This window comes from Phodopus roborovskii, unplaced genomic scaffold (genome assembly GCF_943737965.1).
Source record: "Phodopus roborovskii unplaced genomic scaffold, PHOROB, whole genome shotgun sequence".
Classification (NCBI taxonomy): Eukaryota; Metazoa; Chordata; class Mammalia; order Rodentia; family Cricetidae; genus Phodopus; species Phodopus roborovskii.
The window spans coordinates 1782859-1803971 of record NW_026125575.1 but is presented as its reverse complement, the minus strand read 5'-3'; the positions used below and the strand labels follow the sequence as shown (position 1 = coordinate 1803971).

At 45.8% G+C, this 21113-nt stretch overlaps 1 protein-coding gene across 1 annotated transcript in view; it reads left to right on the top strand.

Annotated features, from left to right (window-relative positions):
- The window catches only part of Rapgef5 (Rap guanine nucleotide exchange factor 5), a 212260-nt gene extending 191667 nt beyond the window's left edge, over positions 1-20593 (top strand). The window contains exons 20-26 of the mRNA XM_051177828.1: positions 1521-1699; positions 5576-5666; positions 8972-9022; positions 10659-10746; positions 13267-13331; positions 17154-17208; positions 20296-20593. Coding sequence (XP_051033785.1) covers positions 1521-1699; positions 5576-5666; positions 8972-9022; positions 10659-10746; positions 13267-13331; positions 17154-17208; positions 20296-20414 — 648 coding nt within the window. The 3' untranslated portion in view covers positions 20415-20593. The remainder of the gene's footprint in view (positions 1-1520; positions 1700-5575; positions 5667-8971; positions 9023-10658; positions 10747-13266; positions 13332-17153; positions 17209-20295) is intronic.
- Positions 20594-21113: the final 520 nt, after the last annotated feature.

The following is a 21113-nucleotide window of genomic DNA, read 5'->3' as shown; positions in this document are numbered from 1 at the left end:
TCAGGATAAACAAATAGGCCGAATAGATGTTTATTCAGGGAGAAATAACTTACAACCTAGACAGATGAACACCAGGAAATTCAACCCGATCCTCTCCTGTCCGAGTCACGCCAAAAAGAGAGCGCCTTCCTGGCCCCCTCCGACCTCCTTCCATAGGTCTTCCGCCCATGGCTCCACCCCCCAATGGGCGTGGTCAGCGCTACAGTAGGACTATCTCACTACAGTAGTGTGTACACCTTTAATCCCAGCACTTGGGAGGCAGAGGCAGGCAGATCTCTGTGAATTTGAGGCCAACCTAGTCTACAGAGCTAGTTCTAGGACAACCAGGGCTACCAAAGAAACCCTGTCTCTAGAAAAAAAAAAAATCATTCATATTTCATAAATTTTAGAATGTGCTATGAAACTTCAAATTTTACATTTTTGCATGTATGAACATCTCCCTGGGACAGATTATAATGTTTACAATTATATGCTAGGAGGAAGGTGCTACTACTGATAGCTTGGTGTTAGCAGAGCTCACAGGAATGAGGAGATAAAAATGCCACAGGTTCCTTTATCTCACATGTAGAGAAGCACTTCTTTCTGAAGCGGCCTTTCCTTTTGCAGTGAAACTCATGGCTGATCCTTTGGGACCCATCAGCCTTTCATTCTTCAATATCTGTTAAATTCGTTCGTATTTTCTCACTGAAACATTTTAGCGTTACAATCGGGTTTGAGCATGGTGTGGAGTCACTCAGCCTGGATGACTTGTGTCTTGAGAAATGTCAGTCAAGTGCGATCCACCTGCTTGTGCAGTGGAGAGTGAGATGACTCCTGAACGCACGCGCACACACACACACACACACACACACACACTGTAGTGTCTTTAAAACACTGATTCTCAGAGAGTACCTGCTAAGGCCAGAATCAACAGCGCCACCTGAGGAATTGTTAGAATTACAGACTTCCAGAGCCCATGCATGCACGGGCGTGGCACTGCCCACCTATAGTACTCTTTACTTGGAGGACTAGGGTCAGAGGATCAGGAAGCCACAGGTTCAAGGTCAACCTGGGCAGTGTAGTAAGACCTAGTATCTAAGGGTGTTTTAGCCCTCCATAGATTATGAATCAGAAATGGGGGAGGAGCTCCAGTAATCTGAACCTTACCAGTATGCAGGATGGTTCACAGGACCCCATGATAATCTGTTATCTGTTGGCTCTGATGCGTGTTGGCTTTGATTGTCCCAGTCCGTGGCTCCTTTCAAAGTTCCCGTGATTTCAACTTTACAACGTTTAAGATTTTGTTCCAGGATGTCTTCCTTACATTCTGAAGGGGGTAAAAAAAAAAAAAAAAAAAAAAGGTGTACGATGCTAGGTAAACTTTAGTGAACAAAGTAGAGTGAACACTAAGGAATGGTATAGGCTATTACATAATTCACTGTTAACACATTAAGGATATGGGAGTGGCCTCTTGAAACAGCTGATATAATTGAGTTTTGCATCAGCTTGACTTGAGCTAAATGCAAACGTGTCTCTTTCAGCAAGAGCTGATCTACTTCACGTTCAGCAGACAGGGAAATGGGGAGAATACAGCCAACCTCAGCCTTCTGCTCCAGAGATGCAACGAGGTCCAGCTCTGGGTGGCCACGGAGATTCTGCTCTGCAGCCAGCTGGGCAAGCGCGTGCAGCTGGTGAAGAAATTCATCAAGATTGCTGCTCAGTACGTTATTTAGAACGTTATTCCTCTTATTTCCCTGAGAAAGTGTTTGTTTGCTTCATTCCTTGTCGTGATGAGAAGGGTTGGGATATAAAAATGCAACGCCGAGTTAAGTGACCAAATGATTGAAAAGGTCTGTTGTTTTTTTTTTTTTTTGAATATTTATGTCTTTGCATTTGAAACTTTCTTATCTCAAAGCAAATGTCAAAATACCAGACTCGAGCACTGAGCTGTCTGCTTAGGAGTTATAACCAGCCAGTGAGTACTTGTACAATATGGCTGGTGGTACTGCCAGTGGCTAGCAAAATGAAAGATGATATGAGTGTGATTGGGGGGGGATTAGATTATAATGGAAATTTAGGAACATTCTAGAATCTGTGTGAGTTCAAGACCAGCCTGTTGTGCATAGAGACCTTATCTCAAATATGTGTGTGTGTGTGTGTGTGTGTACATTATATATATATATATGTATATATATATATATCAATTAAGGCACTTATAAATTAAAACAAAAAGGTATCTAGTAGCAACCTCTGGCCTCCATACAACAGAAGAGAAGCACACACATGTACTCTCAGGCGCACACATGCCACGCACACACATGCACAGTCAACAAACTTGTACAAATTTACATTATGAATAAATTTATTTTTGCACATATATCAGTTTGGGAGACATTGAGGGTAGAGTAATTGCCATTTGCCTCTGTGTTGTTTGAGACATTTAGGATGTGGGTACGGACTCTGAGATCCCCCGTTATGTGGCAAAAGGTAGGTGGGAGGTCATGCTGCATTGGACCAGAACACGACTGTAACACAGAAAAGCACTGGGACTAGGTAACCATGGGCCTAACTCTGAGGTGCCCTGGTGTTATGAGTAGTTTCCCCCCGCCCCCCGCCGGTTGCGCCAGCCCCAAATAACACACAGAGATGCTGTATTAGATATAAAGCACAGAATATGCTTTAGGAAAGTGGAAAGGAAACCAACCAGCCGAAAGATCCCAGAAGCAAGAGACTGAGGGAGTACCTGTCTGAGATCTGCCATGGTGTGCTGAGTAGGGTTTTTTGTTAGTAGTTTTTAGTCTGTGTGTTCTAAAACGGGCTCTGGGATCCCTGAAGGTGGATTTTTTTTTTTTTTTAAGATTTATTTATTTATTATATACATAGTGTTTTACCTGTATGTACACTTGCATGATAGAAGAGGGCACCAGATGTCACTAGGGATGGTTGTGAGCCACCGTGTGGTGGCTGGGAATTGAACTCAGAATCTCTAGAAGAGCTGCCAGCACTCTTAACCTCTGAGGCATCTCTCCAGCCCCTCAAGGTATATTTTTTTTATGGTTGAAAGGTTTCTTAGAGTGTGATGAAGAAATAGGTTGCTGGTGTTGCAAGAGTGAAGTGGCTTCCACCCAGCTCCTTCCCCCATCCATATACGATCTAACCTGGGGAAATGGAATGTGCTCATGTGTTCTCCTTCTATTTACGTGCTCCTCTTTATTTATGGTGCTGGGTCTCTGTCCTAGCCCATGGAACAGAATGCCAACTGAAACGTAAAGTTAAATTCATACAGTAGGAAGATCCCAGGGAAAATAGCCTTCTCCACAATTGTGAATTGCCTTCCCTGCCTGAGGCATCCCCCGATTTGCATATTCATGTTTCCCTCCTTCCCCCCACCTCTGTGGATTGAGTGGATTTTCTTTCCTCAAGCAGACAAAGGGTTGGTTGCAGGACTGCAATGCTTAGTGTCAGGCAGCCTGCTCTTATCTCAGGATGGATGAATGGCCCGTGGTAACAGGATTCCAGACCTGATTGGCATCTAATTCCTGCTCAGAATCAATTTGTCTCATTTGGAAACCGTATATTAATTTAATTTCTTTAAAAAAAAAAAATCAGACAGTATGCATTTTGGGGGGGGGTGAATTTTGTGACTAAAATGAAGCCATGTGGACCAGAGGAAATGGCATGTGAGAAGGAAACAAACAGATAAAAGGCGGGAAGCACCTAAAAGGTATATAGATAAATGATGCTGAGTGAAGGGGATTCATCATGAGAAATAATAACCATTTACCTGAAAGTTCTTGTTTTCAGTTCTAGCACTCGCTCTGTACACAGCTTGCTGTGCATTGAGCTGTTGGATAGACACAGGAAAACAAATGAGTAGATGTGTGTACCCAGCCTTAATGAGCTTCCTCTCTTGGGCCAGCAATGACCTGTAGGGCCTCCCTTGTGCGAAGACTTGGGGGGCCGGGGGAGGTAGCTTCTGCTTGTGGATTTGGACGTTCTCACTGACAGGAGCTCCAGCAGAGGAGCTGGTGTTTCAAACACCCCACCAAGAGACGGGGCCAAGTCAAGCTTTTCTGGCTGTTACGAACTGTCGATGATGGTGTAGAAGGAGAGAAGTGCGTGGCAGGAGAGGCTCAGCCTTAGGCAGAGGAGACTCAAAAGTCACAGACAGGAGGCTCCTTCCTTCAGTGTGTGCATAGACTGTGCCAAGCAGGGCCCAGGGGGGGGAGGGGGTGGCGGTTGACAAGAGGCCAGGGGAAGAGCCAGCAAGATCAGGCTTCATGGTCCTCATACTTGATACAGGAACTGAAGACTACATCGGAACTGGACAGACTTGGGGACCAGCCATAGATAGCAGCCGAGGCTTGGTAGTGATGCGCCTGCTGGTCTTTACGTACCCTTCTGCTGTAGGTGTGTAGGCAACAGGGTGGCTCCGGCTGCTCTCTTCACGGGGACAGAATTTTCTTCCCGACTCAAGAGTTCAGTTACAGTTGGACTGGAGCAGGGTCTGTCAGGTTGGTTCACAAGGCAGACAGGAAGGACCTGCCAGGACACAGCGTGTCCTTATTCATTCTAGTGCCGCTAAGATGTCACAGCTTTGGAAGACAGCCTATGTGGGGACCTTTAGCTGGCAGGCATGGTGCTGGTGGCACAGCGTCCCAGCACTGTGAAACTGAGGCCCTAGTCCGAGCTGTGTAGTGCGTGCGTTCCAGGGCAGCCCAGGCGGCGAGCTCTGTCTCCAAACACAAACAAAAAGGAAAAACATGTTTCGCATTTATAGCTTCTGTACCATCGTGTAATAGCTGGAAAAAATGTGATAACTGAAAGCCTAATGGAAAGGAAAAAAATTACCAATAACTGAAAAGTTGCGTAGCAAAGATCCCCTTTGCATCAGTCTGTGTGATTGGGAAGAACTGAAACCAGAAAAGGCTACACTAGGAAAACTAAGTGAAAATTTAAATTGTGAGCATGTATCTCTAGGCTGGTATTGAACTCTCATTGTGTAGAAGATAACCTTCTTGGACTTCTGGACCTACTGTCTTCACCCCCAGTACAGGGATTACAGAAGTGCTCCATGTTAACTTTGTACTTTTATAAATGAGAAACGTGGGGTGCTTTCCCACAGTGTATGTCATATACTCAGATAGATGATGGACAGACGGACGGATACCGTGGCGTCCTTTTCACTGCTAGGAAAGAATGCCGTGTTTGAATGAATGAGAGAGCTTAGACCTGTGAGGTGAGAGAGAGGCATGGAAAACACAGGGACTGAGTCTGAAGGCTGAGGAGAGCCGCAGGAGCGGTCGGGCCGTGGTGGATGAAGAGATGTGGGCATTTCAAAGCACAGTCGCTGAAATCATAAACGTACACAAGTGAATGTTAGAGGGAGAGCCTCCTGCAGTGTCAGGAAGGGGCAGGGAGGAGCCGGGGAGACATAAATCCATCCTCTCTTGTGCATTGGAAACAGCTGGGACAACCATACCTCTCCCTGGACAGTGACAGGTGTGCGGGCTGAAGCTGTGTCCCAGGAATCTTAACCAGTGACTGCCCACTGTGTGAAACAATGTTCTCAGTCCCCACTCTCCTTTATTCACAGCTGTAAAGCCCAGCAGAACCTGAATTCTTTCTTTGCTATCGTGATGGGTCTCAACACTGCCTCTGTGAGCCGGCTGGCACAGACCTGGGAGGTGAGCCTGGACCTTTCCACTGGGAGTGGGGGTGCGGCAAAATGAAATGCTCCAGGGGGAACTTACAGTAGAAATAAGTAGATCTAAGTGGTTAAAATGACACAAATCCTACTGGACTAAAAGTATTTGTAGGAGGACTGTGACAGGGTGTGTGTGTGTGTGTGTGTGTGTGTGTGTGTGTGTGTGTGTGTGTGTGTGTGTGTGTGTGTTGGGGGATAGCATTTCTATCAAGTGGCCCTTCAAATGATCTTTAGCACGGGCTTCTATCTGAAGTTTCTCTTCACCCTCCTCTGCATTCCCTGAAGGCAGCCGTAGCTCCATGCTGGCTTGTCATCCTCCGGTCTTGCCTGTGGAGCAAGGTGTGCATAGAGATGAATCGGGCACTACTGGCCTGAGACCGAGGGGTGCCTGAGGGATGCGTGCAGAGATGAAGTTAAGATTCAGTGTCTCCCCCCCCCCACGCAGGTCTTGGCCATATTCACATTGGCGTGCATAGCTTTTCAAAGCTGCCAAAGTGACTGCATTCTAATTTTCTAGAAGAGGGGCTTTCTAAGCTGTGCGGTGGTGGCGCCCGCCTTTAATCCCAGCACTCGGAGGTAGAGTCACGTGGATCTCTGTGAGTTTGAGGTCAGCCTGGTCTACAGGGCTAGTTCCAAGACAGGCTCCAAAGCTACGGAGAAACCCTGTCTCGAAAAACAAAAAAAAAGAAAAAGAAAACAACAGCAACAGCAAAGAGAAGTCTTTCTATATTTACAGAAAGCTTCAAGCTTCTGTAGATGGTGAAGGCTGCTGGGACCGTGAGATGCAGGAGGCCAGACTGGTTGACCCATAGTTCTAAAAGGATGTGTGAGAAGAACTGTAAAGCGTACAGGTTTTTCCGCCTGCCGCCGCCCGGTCTTGTCCCGCTGCCGCGCCAGCCCCAAATAATACACAGAGACTCTGTATTTGATACAATGCTGTTGGCCCGGTTACTTGTTTCTTATCGGCTAGCTCTGTCTTTAATTATTAACCCATTTCTGCTGATCTATGTATTTCTCTTACCGGGGAGACGGCGGCATACTGCTTTCTTCAGACTCTCCATCTTGACTCCTCCTTCCTACTTCCTCTTCCTCCTTGTCTCCTAGTCCCTCCTATCTTCCTTTCCTATTGGCCAACAGTGCTTTATTTATTAACCAGTATGAGAAACATATACAGAATGACATCTCCCATCAAAGAACCAAACCAGGAGAGCCAGAGCGTAGCCAGAAGCATGGCACTGACTCTCCTGTGGCCCCATCCCTGCTTTCCGTGGGCTTTTGTTCCCCTTGCTCTCCGTCTCTGACGACTGGCTCGGTAGCTCTGCATACTGCTGCTCCCCCTCACCCTCTCTATACTCAATGTCAGCCTCCTCTGGGCTGTGACCTGTGTGGTCCACCACGGTCTCCTTGACCTCTCCTGGTCCTGTCACTGACTGTGTGATTCTCCCTGTGGATTCACTCCTTTTGAGTCAGGAGCTGTGTCCAGTGGGATGCACTGTGTTAACCCAGGCGGTGGGTTGCGGGGTAGGGCTCTCCTTGAAGGGGATCCAACGAAAGAAATAAAGACATGAAACGGTGGCCCTCTCTGGCTAAACAAACAAGATGGCCAAGAACATTCAAGATTAAAGGATATGGGAGACAACTGCCATGCCGATTAGAGAAACGGGAAAACAAATGAAAAGCCGATTCAGCGTATTGACTGCATGCTGCGGTCCGTGCCCTGCATCAGTGGCACACGCAAAATGAATATCAGAGAACACTGTGTAATAGAGGGCCTTGTCCGTCAGGTCTCACTGGCCCAGGGAGAAGTGAGTGGAGATTCCCTTCCTGTAATCAGGGCAGCTGGGAAGGTTAGTAAGAAGCCTGGGCAGTAGGGCTTTGCAGGTTGAGGAAGAAGTTCCTGGTACATGAGACTGGACATCCGAGGAGGGGCGACCTCAGGACCTCAGAGTCAAAGGACGATGATTGGTCATGTTATCAAATAAAGGAAAGAAGTAGGCTTGAGAAGGGTAAACAGAGGTCAGCAGATTTTTAAGATGAACTGACAATATGGTCTCTATGGCAAAGACTTAACCCTGCCACTGTACTGTGATAGCCATAGTGAATGAATGGGTGGATGAATGAATGAATGATAGCCATGGGAGTATGCCAATAAAAGCATATTTACAAAAATAGTCACTGGGCCAGATTTGGCTCTTGGCTGACCTCTGGCTAAGACCAGCTTGGTTTTAAGCACACTGAGTGTGAGGTAGCACTGGGACATTCATCAAAGTGTCCAACAGACCAAGGTATGGCTCAAAGTAGACTGGAAATAATTACAAAAGTCTGAGTTTCCTATTTTATTTATTGAGCAGCCATTTCCAGGTAGACCAAACTACTTCCCACAAAGAACTGAGCGAAGAGTATTGCACTGAAAAATTAAGTAGTTTTAAAGTTTGGTGATTGTAAACTTACCATAGTTACTTTGATTCAGTTTGTTAATGAAACCTCTTTGGAATGTATTGATATGATATAGTAGTAACAAGGAATATTAATAGCTGGAATCTGTTAGGCAACCATGGTCAGTTGTATTTATTTCATGAGTTGTTGCTGAGAGGGTGCAGACTCACACTAAATACACTGCTGGAAAGGGGTAGCAGAATGCACAGAGCCTTGGTTAGGTCAGCTTTCTATGACAAGCCACTAAGGCGGTGTGAAAGGCCCTGTGCTTTCTCCTACTCATGGTCTGGGAGGATGGCATGCCACATGCTCACTCTCCTGTCATCCTACGAGCCTCCCGATGCGCTTCAGATTTGGAGATTCCACCCTCTAAGGTACAAGCTGAATCACCTAATATTTTCACCGCCTTTGTTATCTGTCCTCTGTTGTGCTTGTAGTGTTACCATCTATATAAAAAAGACATCCAGTCAACATTGTTATTTCCCACTTGGTCAGATTATTACAAGGATGAGCACATTTATCAGAGATGGGACGCGGACCTGAAGCCTATGTTCATTAAGTAAATACCAGTGTGTAGAATGTATCGCCAGCTAGATTCCTTTACCCTGTGGCTGCCAAGATATTTTTAGCAGCATGCCTAATGATGGTGATGTTGAGAGGGGCGATGAAAACTGCATAATGAGATGAAATCAAGGTAGAGCCCCAATGACAGATATTTATGCCCAGAAATGTGTCCGTGAGTAAGCAGAATTCAATGCAAATGTCCCTTAGTGCCACTTCTCAGAATAGCTGCCTTCCATGACCTTCCTGGTTGCTGACTGTGGTTTTGTTTTGTTTTTTTGTTTTAAGAAAATTCCCGGGAAGTTTAAGAAACTTTTCTCTGAACTTGAAAGTTTAACGGTAAGTAAATTATTCTTCAAACAAATATTACTGTGTAGATGGAGTTTCTTTTCTGCCTGGTCCCATGGCCGTTTAGCCCCAAATAAACACAGAGACTTACATTAATTATAAACTGTTTGGCTGATGGCCCGAGCTTCTTATTGGCTAGCTGTCTCTTAATTATTAACCCATTTTTATTAATCTAAGTATTTCCATGTGGTCTTATCTTACCAGAGAATTCTCTGGCATGCTACTTTTTCAGTGGCTACATGGCGTCTCCCTGATAGCTTCTGTCTGCATCCTCTCCCCAGAATTCTCCTCCTCTTGCTGCCCTGCCTATACTTCCTGCCTGGCTACTGGCCATTCAGTGGTTTATTCACCGACCAATAAGAGAAACATATGTACAGAAGGACATCCCCCATCAATAGTGCTATTCCTTCTGGGTTCCAGGTCCAGCTTACTGTTCTTCATGCTGTCAACGCCTAAACTGACTGCTTGCATCTAAAATTACAGTTTTGAGTTGGGCATGGTGATATAATCCTAGTACTCTGGGAGGCTGAGGCAGGAAGATTATAAGTTGCAGGCCAGCCTGAACTATGAAATAGGACCCAGTCTTGAAGATAAATGATACGATGGCCATGCTAACATGGAAGGGAGAAAATGTCACGGGACTCCTGACTCTAGACAAAGAACCACAGGCAACTAGAAAATACCGAGAGTGGAGAAATAGTCTCCCCGGGGGAAGACACGTTCAGTTGATTGTCCAATACCAGGTGATCAGCCCTAAAGTCTTAAACATGCGAGAACCATTATACAGCTTGACCAGGTTGTATTTATATATCCGGGAATGCGCGCGCGCGCGCGCGCGCACACACACACACACACACACACACTAAAGAAAAAGAGGCCATGAATTTGGAAGAGAACAAGGGGGCAGGCTCAAGAGAAGGGTTGGGTGGAGGAAAGGGAAGGAGAAAAATGATAGAATTTCAGATTTTCTTAATTTAAAAGTTTAAGAATAAGTGATAGATAAATGGTAGGTAGGTAAGTAGACAGTAAATGATAAACAGTAGACAGTAGGTGGAGATAAATGATGAAGCATGATGTCTGCTAATGCTGCCCCCTCTCCCTGGGAAATCTAATGATTTTTTTCACAAGGCATTTTCCATTTTACAACATGAGTAATTAATGTGCTGTGCATTAACCTTTCCCCCGTTATATACTGTTTCTTAGGCCTATATATACAAAGTCTATATATACAAAGTCAGAATTTGGCACTGTCTTTGTGTTCCGAGGGCAGTTTCTCTTTGCAGTGGGTGTAACAAAAGACTCTGAGGTTACCTCGTGGTAGACATTATGCAGAGGAAATTGCACTTGACAAACCCATTTGAGGAAAATGATAGGGCAATCAGAAGGTGTCTGTCTCTTTTACAGTCGCCTCCCATTATTGTAAACCAATAACTTGAATTCCACGCATTGCCTAGATTTCCTACCCTAATTAGTGTGTTTACTCTCCAAGGAAACCTTTATCCACCTTATTCTTAGGAAGAACCTATCTGTGTCTAATCATGTTCAAATTGTACAGCAGATGTAGACTGAGAATTGCTTCTATAGCACATTGATTTTCCTCTCTCCGTGTGATCTGCTTCATTGGCAGGACCCTTCCCTAAACCACAAAGCCTACAGGGATGCATTCAAAAAAATGAAGCCGCCAAAAATCCCGTTCATGCCCCTATTGCTCAAAGGTAATGATTTCCTATCTGCTATGGGATGCGATGTCGTCTTCTAGAAATGTCTCCTTCTAACTACAGCAGGAAAAAAAAATGTGACTCTCAGTTAATATCTTATAGTAGCCTCAACTTGTATGCCTCTATATTTGCATGGAATTGCTTTTCAAATACTCAGTTGTTTGTTTGCTTTTTAATGTCTAGAATGTATAGTTGTACTGGAATAGTGTCAAAGCGTTGTGTCTAGGAACTTGTGTGTTTATATTGCTTTGTTCCTTAGCCCTGTATTATTTTCTTTAATGCCATGCATACTTAAGTAAGAGTAAGGCTAGCATACAGAGCTCAAAGGACCAGCAGTTGTCTGTTTCCATCCAAGTTTCAGAGATAGCAGGGCACAGTGTGCTGATGTGTGAGAAATCCTGTCATTCGACAGAAGCTACACAGCGCGTGAAAACTGGTGGTACAAAGCATTCTTTCTGTCTCCAGGAAGCAGCGTCTAGCTGGGAAGGTATCTGACAGCTCCGGATTTACCACCGAGCTGTCTTCTGTGGAGCACACGTGCGGCTCATGTGAAATGTGTCAGTTATACGTGCTGACATCTCAGTGATCTGTCAGACGGGGCATCAGTGGGAGGGAAGGCTACAGAATCTGGCCTGAACCCCTGACCTTACGTGTACCCCAGGAAAAGGGAATTGGGGGAAATGTCCCTGGGCCACGTTTCACTTGCTTCAAGGGGTTTTGTAGATAGATGACTTCATCCGACCTCTGCCTCTCACAGAAGATAATGTCTGCAGAATCAGGCTCCATTGACCGGCCTCATAAACAAACGATTCTGGAGAGGAGTTGCATTGCTGACAGTCATGGCCTGGCCATCCTCCCCTACTCCCTCCCCTTCCATCCCAGCTGACTGTTATGCTGGCATTCCCTCTTCTGCCTGTCCTGGAGGACCATTGTTTGCTCCTCTCTGAACGCACATACTCATGTGAAGACAGAAACGAGGAAATTCTGCTAGGACAATTGAAGGACGCACAGCATAGGTTGTGCAGGCTGGAGAACCCGTTCAGGACTAGTGGGTACAGTAAGGAGAGACTGAAATGCCACGGTTCCTATGGTAATAGTAGACCCCTTCGGCTGCTAAAGCCTTTCTTCTCCTCATGCCAGCCTCCGTCCCTTTGTTACCTCCTCAGCTTGCTTTCTGCGTACTTGTCCCTTCTGTAATTTAGCTTCCTGCAGCCCACAGTAGCTTGAGACACACATATGCATGTACTACACACACTCACTCACACTCTCTCATACTCGAATACTCACTCATACTCTCTCACACACACTCACACACACACACACACACACTCATACACCCACTCACACTGTCACACACCAACACTCACACACTAACACACGCTCATGCTCACACACACACACTCACACACACACACACACACACACACACACTCCTGAGTAGAGTGGCTATCTCACCTGCTACCTTCAACAAGTCCTGAAATCCCAAGGAAAGAGATGAAGTCTGGTAGGAAGGCGTTCTGGAAAAGATGTGGGAAACAACTTACAAGCTGCAGGGCAGCTGGTGTAGCAAAAGCTCAGCAGGTGGAATCTCAGTGAGAGATGTAAGCTTTTCATAGCCTGATGACCGAGCCTGGCGGACCCACCAACTCCTGACTGCCCCAGAGGCAGAAGCCTGACTTAGCTGTGGCTGCGTCTTGGGCCCTAGTTTCTCTGGGTGCTTATTTCCTACAGCCCCCCCACTTAGAAAATCTTTGTGAGGACCACAAGAGCTAACTCAAGTAAAACACCTGAAACTGTGCCTGGTAATATATTGTCACTGGCCACCACTGTCCTTAGGAGCGTGGAGTGGGGACAGGCGCATCCTCATCCATTTCTTTGGGGACAATAAGAAAGACTCAGCCCTCACCACTAAACACAGGCCCAGCCACTGACCTGGACCCCAGCTCCTCGGTCAGTTTAAATCTAGGGAGCCTCAAGCCAAATTTAACTTTTTCTTTTCCCCTTCATCAGTGATGATGCTGCCTCCCTTACAGTCACAGGCTTTGGAAACCAAATGTTTTAATTGCTTCATGATTTCAATATAAACTTGTAAATCTGAATCTAAACTGTTTTCACCAAAAAAAAAAAAAGTCCCATTTGCACTGGCTAAAGGGGATTTCTATGCAAATATATAAATATTAAATTCCCGTTGCTTATGAATATTCAGTTGTTTTCTGCTCAGTCCTTTGACCTGAAGTCATAGTGGACCAATTAAATTACAAAATAGCCCTTGATATCACACAAGTTGAAATCAACTCTTCATCGTGAATGCAAACTAGTTCAGGAAGGCTATGTCGCCCTCTACGCTTTTAGATCAGATGCTGTACAGGTTTAGTATCGAGTCACCTTGTCAAACATGTGGCGTAACTCCAGAATGCTTAAGAAAGAAATCATAGACTGCATTGTTTCTGAGCAATTTTGTTGCTTCACGGTCTCTTCCTAATAGTGTATTTCATCTTGTTGTTCTTTAACTTGCAGATGTAACATTTATTCACGAAGGAAATAAAACGTTCTTGGATAATCTCGTCAATTTTGAAAAGCTGGTATGTAAACTTCATGGCTTCTCTCCCCCCTCCTTCTGTGTGTGTGTGTGTGTGTGTGTGTGTGTGTGTGTGTGTGTGTGTGTGTGTAAAGGAAACACACCCTTTTCTTTCTTTCCTGCTCCAGGTCTCAGTACCCTTCTCTACCGCACAGAGTGACCTCAGGGTCTCTGTTGCTTATGCAACAGTGCCATCACTAGGCTGGCAAGACCTGGAGAATCTGCCTTTTATTCTTTTAAATGGCATCTCATTAGCTTAGCCCCGGTAACTGGGTAAACATTATGGAACCAGGCATACAGGCGTGAAGGTGCTGTCAGGTACAGTTCCTACAGGAGAGCTTGGTTGTTGCACAAACATCTCTTAATGTCCCAGTGTAAACCTCTTTGAGACAGTGAGCAAGGAACTCCTCCCGGACACGTGTGTCTGTCTCCCAGTACCCCAGGCTTGGATATGCACCTGAGATTTGTGGGTTCTGCAAGAGAGGGCAAAGGCTTCCTCCCTGTTGGCCTCTGCTGCAAGACCTCCCTACTGATGGGTACAGGGACCTGGTCAGGCCTCTTATGTGCATTCCTGGGAGGCTTCTCCCTAACCACCCTTCATGGGCAATCACAGGGTTATCCTCGGTGGACTGTTTGTCCCTTTTGCCCTTATTCCAAGAAGCTATCTCCAGATCTGAGTGGGCCTGAGTGGGTGTCCCATAACAGTGCTCCACACAGGGACAGCCTAGCAACAAGAGGAAGGCATTTTTCTGACAGATGACCTTTAGTGTCATATACAGAATGATACATCACGGTCAAAGGTGGTCCCAGCACTCCTCCCTAGGTTCCTGGCCTTTGAGTGACCTTTCCAGTGATGACAATGGACTTGCATGAGCTCTTTCAGGAACCGTCCCAGATCCCTGTGAGACCTGGAGTCAGGCTTCAGAGAAGGTCAGTGCAGGCCCCAGACCATATCCTATATGAACTAGTTAAAGAGCATTCAGACTGAAGTCTCCAAATGGTATCTGGTGTCTGACCTTGCTTTCTTATCATCCTGTTTTATTCAGGGGGTCCCCAGTACCCACAAGGGCCGAGGCACACAGGAAGAACGAAGCTAGCTCCCACCCAACACCCCAAAGCCAAACTGCCAGACTCTCTCAAAGACAGACATCCCCCAGCCTCACTCTATAGTAGCCCTTAGCAACTCTGAAGATGATGTCTTCATGACTAGTATTTTGGGGAGTTGAGATGCAGATATGTTTTGTCTTCAAGTCTGTGTGTGTGTGTGTGTGTGTGTGTGTGTGTGTGCGTGCGTGCGTGCATACATGTGCATGTGTGCGCGTGCGTGTGTGTGTGTGTGTGCGTGTGTGTGTGTGTTCTATCCCCGTCTACCCTACACCCCCTTCCTCATGATGCTGAGGGTATGACCACGTGCATAGCCACAAAGAGCTCTTTATGTAGGCCCCGGAGAGTTGAATTCAAACCCTCATGTTTGCACTGAAATGCTCTTGCCCAGTGAGCCAATCTCCCAGGCCTTTGTGTATCATTTCTAAAGAGAGGAAGCTGCAGTGATGATGGCCTGGTCCTCAAAGCACTTGAGGAGCAAGTGGCTCTCCAAACTCAGCATGCCTTGAGTTGATCCTCTTCTGTGGAAAAGGAAGATGGGATTAGAATTTTTTTCTTTCCAGAAAGACAAAAACCAGTTTCATATTGCACTCAGGCCCGTGTTCCAGTCAGGAGCCGGAGCATCTTCGTAGAGACAGTATTCTTAGAGGATGTCTCTTAGCAAGGACAAGGTTTCATTGAAGCTAATAAGAGGTTCATTTTCACAGTAGTGAACCAGTGGAACCTATGTGAATTAGCTCACGAGCAGCCAATTCCTCATGGTGGTTGTTAACTCGAGCCAGTCAGCAGATACCTCGGGGTGCTATCTTTATCTGGCTGACACAGGCCAGCACAGTAAATCAGACCACATGCAGATCCAGAGGCGTTCATTGAGTACAGTAAGACTCCCATTGTTCCTGGGATAAGTTCCTCGCTGCCTCAGCAACTCTAAATGTTTTCACCTCAGACTATGAGATGTTGAAGGAGCGGAGGGTTCTATCCTTTTCTTTTAGTACCCCTATCCCCCCACCCCCGATATTACGAGTGTGAGCTTTGACCATGGCTGTCTCCCGTCTGGTCAGAAAACCCAGAGATGTGAGTGGGGACTCAGATCTCGGTGCCACACCAAGCACAGAAACTTGCATCAGCCCCAGACTTCTCAGAAGTTGCATGAGTGGCACGGGGTAGGAATCGCTGTGACGAAACAACGGAAAATCTATCCTGGGAACTGGGGTAGAATCTCGGGGAGGAAACGTAACAATACATTCACGCAGACGTGAGTCAGGTCTCATTTTCCTCTTCAAGTGCTGTCTGGCTGCGCCACTGAATGCTCCACCATGGAGGAACATGGAATGAGCCAAACAGTAGCCAGGATAATTTAATCAGGCTGTCAGATTCAAATAGCGTTTCTGTCATTCCGTTGGATTTTAAGTGAGAAGGTTTTAGCGTTAGCATTATTCTCTTAGCAATAATTCACTGTTTGTCATCTGTGGATGCTCCTGGGTCTGGCCTGTGCCGGCAGGCTGTGAAAACGGCGCTTGGAGGACCAGATAATGAATGGTGTTGATCACTGAATAATGGGATATTTGGATTCTGATTTGAAACGAAGTAAGGAGTTCCTGGCGGTCTCCTGAGAATAGGACCTACTAGGACAACTGTGTTATAATATTCTGGCAGCTGTGTAAAAGGAGCTGTCCATAGTGGAGGTCAGTCTTCCAAAACGGTTTCCCACCGTTATAGAAAAGTGAACATAGAGAAATGGAGTGAGCTAAAAGGACTATTGTAAGGACACAGGTGTGAGGCGAAGGGATCTCGTCCAAGCCTGGTGATGTAGGTCTGTCACCCCAGCTACTCAGGAAGCTGAGGCAGAAGGTTGGGAGTTCTAGGCCAGCCTGGGTGAGACACTCTGGGCTGTGGTAGCTTGGTGATAGAACACTTATCTAATTTGCACAAGGCGTAAGCGTGCTCTCGGCCCCCAAAAGCTGTATATTTCAGATACCTTTAGTCTGGAGACCAGTGAGAAACTAAAAGAAATTAAATTAGAATACTGAAGGAAGTAAGGAGTATAAGTTAAAAACAAAATGGCCTTTGTAAAAAAAAAAAAAAAAATGCTGATGTAGACACTGTTCTGCATGAGTACTTCACTTTCTACCGTTGTTCGAGCCTTTGAATCCACAAAGCTTTCTCCCTCTGTTCAGGACATGCATGTGAGCCCATAGGTGTGGCTCTGTTAATAGAGTTGCCAGCTAAGCATTCAAGAGTCCCTGGGTTTGATCCCCAGTTCTGTCACTGGGGCAGTGGCACGCATGTGAGCCTGTGTCCCGAATGAATATGCAAAGTCTTCTAGTGGTGCCTGATTAGGAGACAGATAAAAGTCCCAGCAGTGACAATAACACAAAGTCGGGGTCCGATGAAGGGAGTTCTCAAAAAGGCTTTGTGAAGAGAGATGGTAGCACCTCACCTTCAAGGAAATCAAAAGCAAGTGTGGATAGGAAATTGGAGGCAGTAAAGATGGCGTGTTCTCCTGGTTTGGAACGGCCCCACTGTTTGGGAGCCGCTGATTTTGCTGGCAAGGAAGTCAATATTCTTGAATAATCCAAGCTTACTATAATCAATGAAAATGCATGTCCAGCTCCAAGATGAACTCTTCGCTTTATACCCAAATGATTAGGCTGCTACCTATCCCTGAAGGTAATGGCTGCTGCTTCGGTAAGTGACCATTCCGTCCTCTTCTGTCTTCCAGCACATGATTGCAGACACGGTCCGAACCCTGAGACACTGTAGAACTAACCAGTTCGGTGAGTAGTTGAAGTTGCGGGTGGAATGCATACTGAGTTCTCAGCAATAATGACTGGAGCTTAAGAAAGTTAATGACCCTAAATTTAAACGGGTTGTGACATATGTGTGTCATGTGCATGTTCTGTTTATACTCTAGATTTTTGTTGTTTGGGGATGGAGAGTAAGACGCCATATGGGTGGCCCTTGTGCAAGCACATTTGACTTCAGAAGGACAGACGTTCACCCACCCGCCCAACCTCCTTACTGCTTTTGCTTGCCTGGCCCCTCAGGTCTAGCGTGGCCCTGCCTCTAGTCTCCTTGCTCGGGGACCTTCCTGGAATAGATGTGTAGTTTATTAGAGTAACCGAAGTAGCTTTCCACTGTTTTTTCTTCTCTTCAACCCAGATTTCCTATCAGCTAAAAAAGGTTTTCTTTTCTTTTTCTTTCTTTTATTTTTTTTTTTTTCTGAGCATTTTTGAAGGATCTCTCTGACACTACATGTGCAGGGATTTTTTTTTTTCCATTTTGAATCTCAGGAATATCTACCCTGTGTTTAATGGTGTTAGCATTTTGCAGGAATGGAGGAAATTGCCTTTACTAAGTAGCAGGAGCTTTGCCTAGACAGCAGACTCCTGCCTGTCCTAGTGAGCAGGCATCCTTAGCCCTGTAGGGGTGGAACCCACAACCAAGGCTCAAGGAAGCTAATTCATGCAGTCCTGGCTTCCTTGCCCAACCAATTGCTTTGCCCTGTGCTGATTCTAAAGATATAAATAGTAATTTTAAGAAAGAGCGCAAGATAGCTGGGTGATGGTGGTGCGTTCCTTTAATCCCAACACTAAGGAGGCAGAGGCAAGTAGATCTCTGTGAGTTTAAGTTCAGCCTGTTCTACAGAGCAAGTTCCAGGATAGCCAGGGAAGGAGGGAGGAAAAGAGGAAAGAGAGAGAGAGAGAGGGAGAGAGAGAGAGAGAGAGAGTGTGCCCTAGAGAGATACCCTTTGGAAGTTAAGAACACTTGTTACTCTTGCATAGGTCCATGGTTCAGTTCCCAGTACACACATGTAAGTCACAACTATCTGTAACTCCACATCAAGGGAGTTACTGATGTCTAAAGGCCCCTGCATGCATATGAGACTCATACATACACTCCGGCATGCACACATATACATGAAATAAAATAATAAATACATTTCGATGGATATAAGTCAAAGATGAGCAACCTGGTGGAAGTAGATCTTAAGTAATACATGTTCGTTACAATTTGTTTCAGAAATACTGCATATATAGAGAATCAGAGCCCCCACCCCCACCAAAGAAAGCATTCCTATTTGCTATGTATGCTTCAGATGCTTTTCCTATAGTAGGTTGCTCCTGGCTATCAATACTACCCCAGCAAGTCCAAGTAGGAACTGAACCTCCTCCAGTATGTGTTGCAAAGTGGAAAAGGAGAATTATGAAATACGGGACCTAACTCTCTAAATATTCACTTCAGTTAATACCATTTTATATATAAGTTTATATATATAAAATATACATTTTATATATAAGTTCTCATCAAACCCACAACCCAATGCAGTCATAATAGAAAAAAGTGGTACTGTTGCCACAAAGGGTCCTTCACGCGTCCAGCATTGAGTCACTGATGAGTGCATGTTCATATTTCTTCTCTCGGCATTTGCTTCCAGAGTGATCACCACGTATTCAGCTAATTCTAAAACTACCAGTGTGATTTATCAAGGATCACTGGCTTATGTGTGTCAAGAGAGTATGCAGGCTTGGCTGACGGGCCATGAACCTCCCACTCACCAGAGGGCTCAGCACATCCCAAATTAAAGGAGAAACTTAGCTTTTAGGTGTGTGTTCTTAAAATCAGGCTGTGACTAAATTACCTGACCTCCTTTTAACAATTTCATTCTATGGGCCTCATTAGCCAATGTCAGTATGTCGGATAAATAAAGTAAGAAAACATCACCCCAAACAGTTATAAACTATGGAGCGCCATGCAAGTGTCAGCGTGGTTGTTAGGAGCGCTCATCGTGATGTCCTTTTGAACGCCTACTGTTGACAAACGTACCTGTACAGCCAGCCAGCGCATGCCAAACTGAAAGCAATTTCCCAATGCTGTCCAGAAAAGCATTCTAGAATTATAGCTTACGGGTCACGGTGATGATGCTGGACTTTCAGTGTTTATATCCTGAGCCCGGGAAGCTCAATAGTTAAAAGCCACCTTTGACAGACGGACGGCTCTTTAAATAATCTTCTTATTAGACATATTCTTCATAGAAGAGGGAGAAACTATTTTTCCCAGAAGTGCTGCAGTAAATGTTCCTTTTCTGGGTCCACTTTCTCGGAGACTCACCGTGGCTCTGGAGGTCAGTTCTGCTCATCTCTATGTGGGTTCTTTTCTTATTTCTTTTTTCCTGTGGTATTGGCCTTGGCCCATAGTCCATGCTGTTTTATCTCAGGATCCTTATGAGCGCTGTCCCACGCATGTGTGCACACAGCCACAGCCCACTGAGGTCTCTCTCGTGGCCTTCATATTCCTTTACTTCTTTGGATTGCCTTATCCTCCTGGGCACGCTTTCACCCATGCATATATTTTGTGAGCCCACTTTTCCTGCACCCACTACTGAGGTTTTATTCTGTAGTATCTATTCTTCTGGGGTTTTTTTCCTCTCCCAAACTAAAGAAGTGTACAGAAATCTAAAATAGAAAGAAGTAAACACGAATGAATAATTTAGTAAGCTGTTGTGTTCAGATGCTGAATCCCAACAACTCCAAAGCAGAGATATACAAACCACAGACTGGCACCTGAGAACTAAGGAGGCAGAGACAGAGGCAGGCAGATCTCTGTGAGTTCAAGGTCAGCCTGGTCTGCAGAGCGAGTGGCAGGACTGCACAGAGAAACCCTGTAAAGGGCGACAGTGTGTTTAGGTGTGGATGCCTTGCCAGTCACCCAGCCTGATCTGAAGTTGTTCATCTCTTGGGACAAGGACGCTGCTTCTAGAACTAACCTGCTCTAAACCCTTGTGTGGGCTTTACTGCATTTGAAAGTAACAACGCCACTTGTTCCCATGACATTGATCATCCGTTTTCCCCTCTAAAAACTAGGAAGTGACATGTCCCCAAAGGAGCAGCAAGAGCTGAAGTCCTATGTCAACCACCTGTATGTCATCGACAGCCAGCAGGCCCTGTTCGAGCTCTCTCACAGGCTGGAGCCCCGGGCCTGAGCCGTGCCAGTCCAGCACTTAGGACAAAGGAAAGGTCTCCCGTTCAGCGTGTTGCTTCCTGTGAGGGAAAGAGGTCGCTGAGTTTTATCAGCGCACCATGAGACAAGTACAGGAAAGCCAGGCCCAAAGCAAGGTCGGGAAGTGATGTCAGCCACCAGAGGCGGCGGGCGAGTGCCCCTCCTCCTCCACCCATCTCTGCTGTCAGTGAGAAGAAGGAGCCAGAGCATCCTTGGAAAAGGGTCTTTCCTGGGATGGTGACTTCAGTCCAGTCCAAGTCTCAGCTTACCGAGTGGCCGCATGAAGAGAAAACGCATCTGGATACTACAGCAGCCAGTATTTTGTTTTGTTTCGTCGTATTGTTTTTTTTTTTTTTTTTTTTTTTCAGTAAGATTGTATGCATAGCAGGAAGAATCGGCATTCAGCCTGCGTGGCCTTGCTGCCTCTGGGCCGTGAAAAGACTGAGGATACCCTGAAGGCAGTGAGAGCATCTCCACACGGCCCAGAAGGAGAGGCCTCTGCACCGAGAAACTGGACATCGCCCTGGCAGGTGTGTCCTGCTGTGCAAATAAGAAATGCCCTGGCACACGCTCCTTTGCATCCACAATCATTTACCGACATACGCGCACAGATGAAACTAGTTTCTACACCACTGAAAATATTTCTGTAGGCAAGGCAGACTGAGTTTCTCATCCAGTAAGG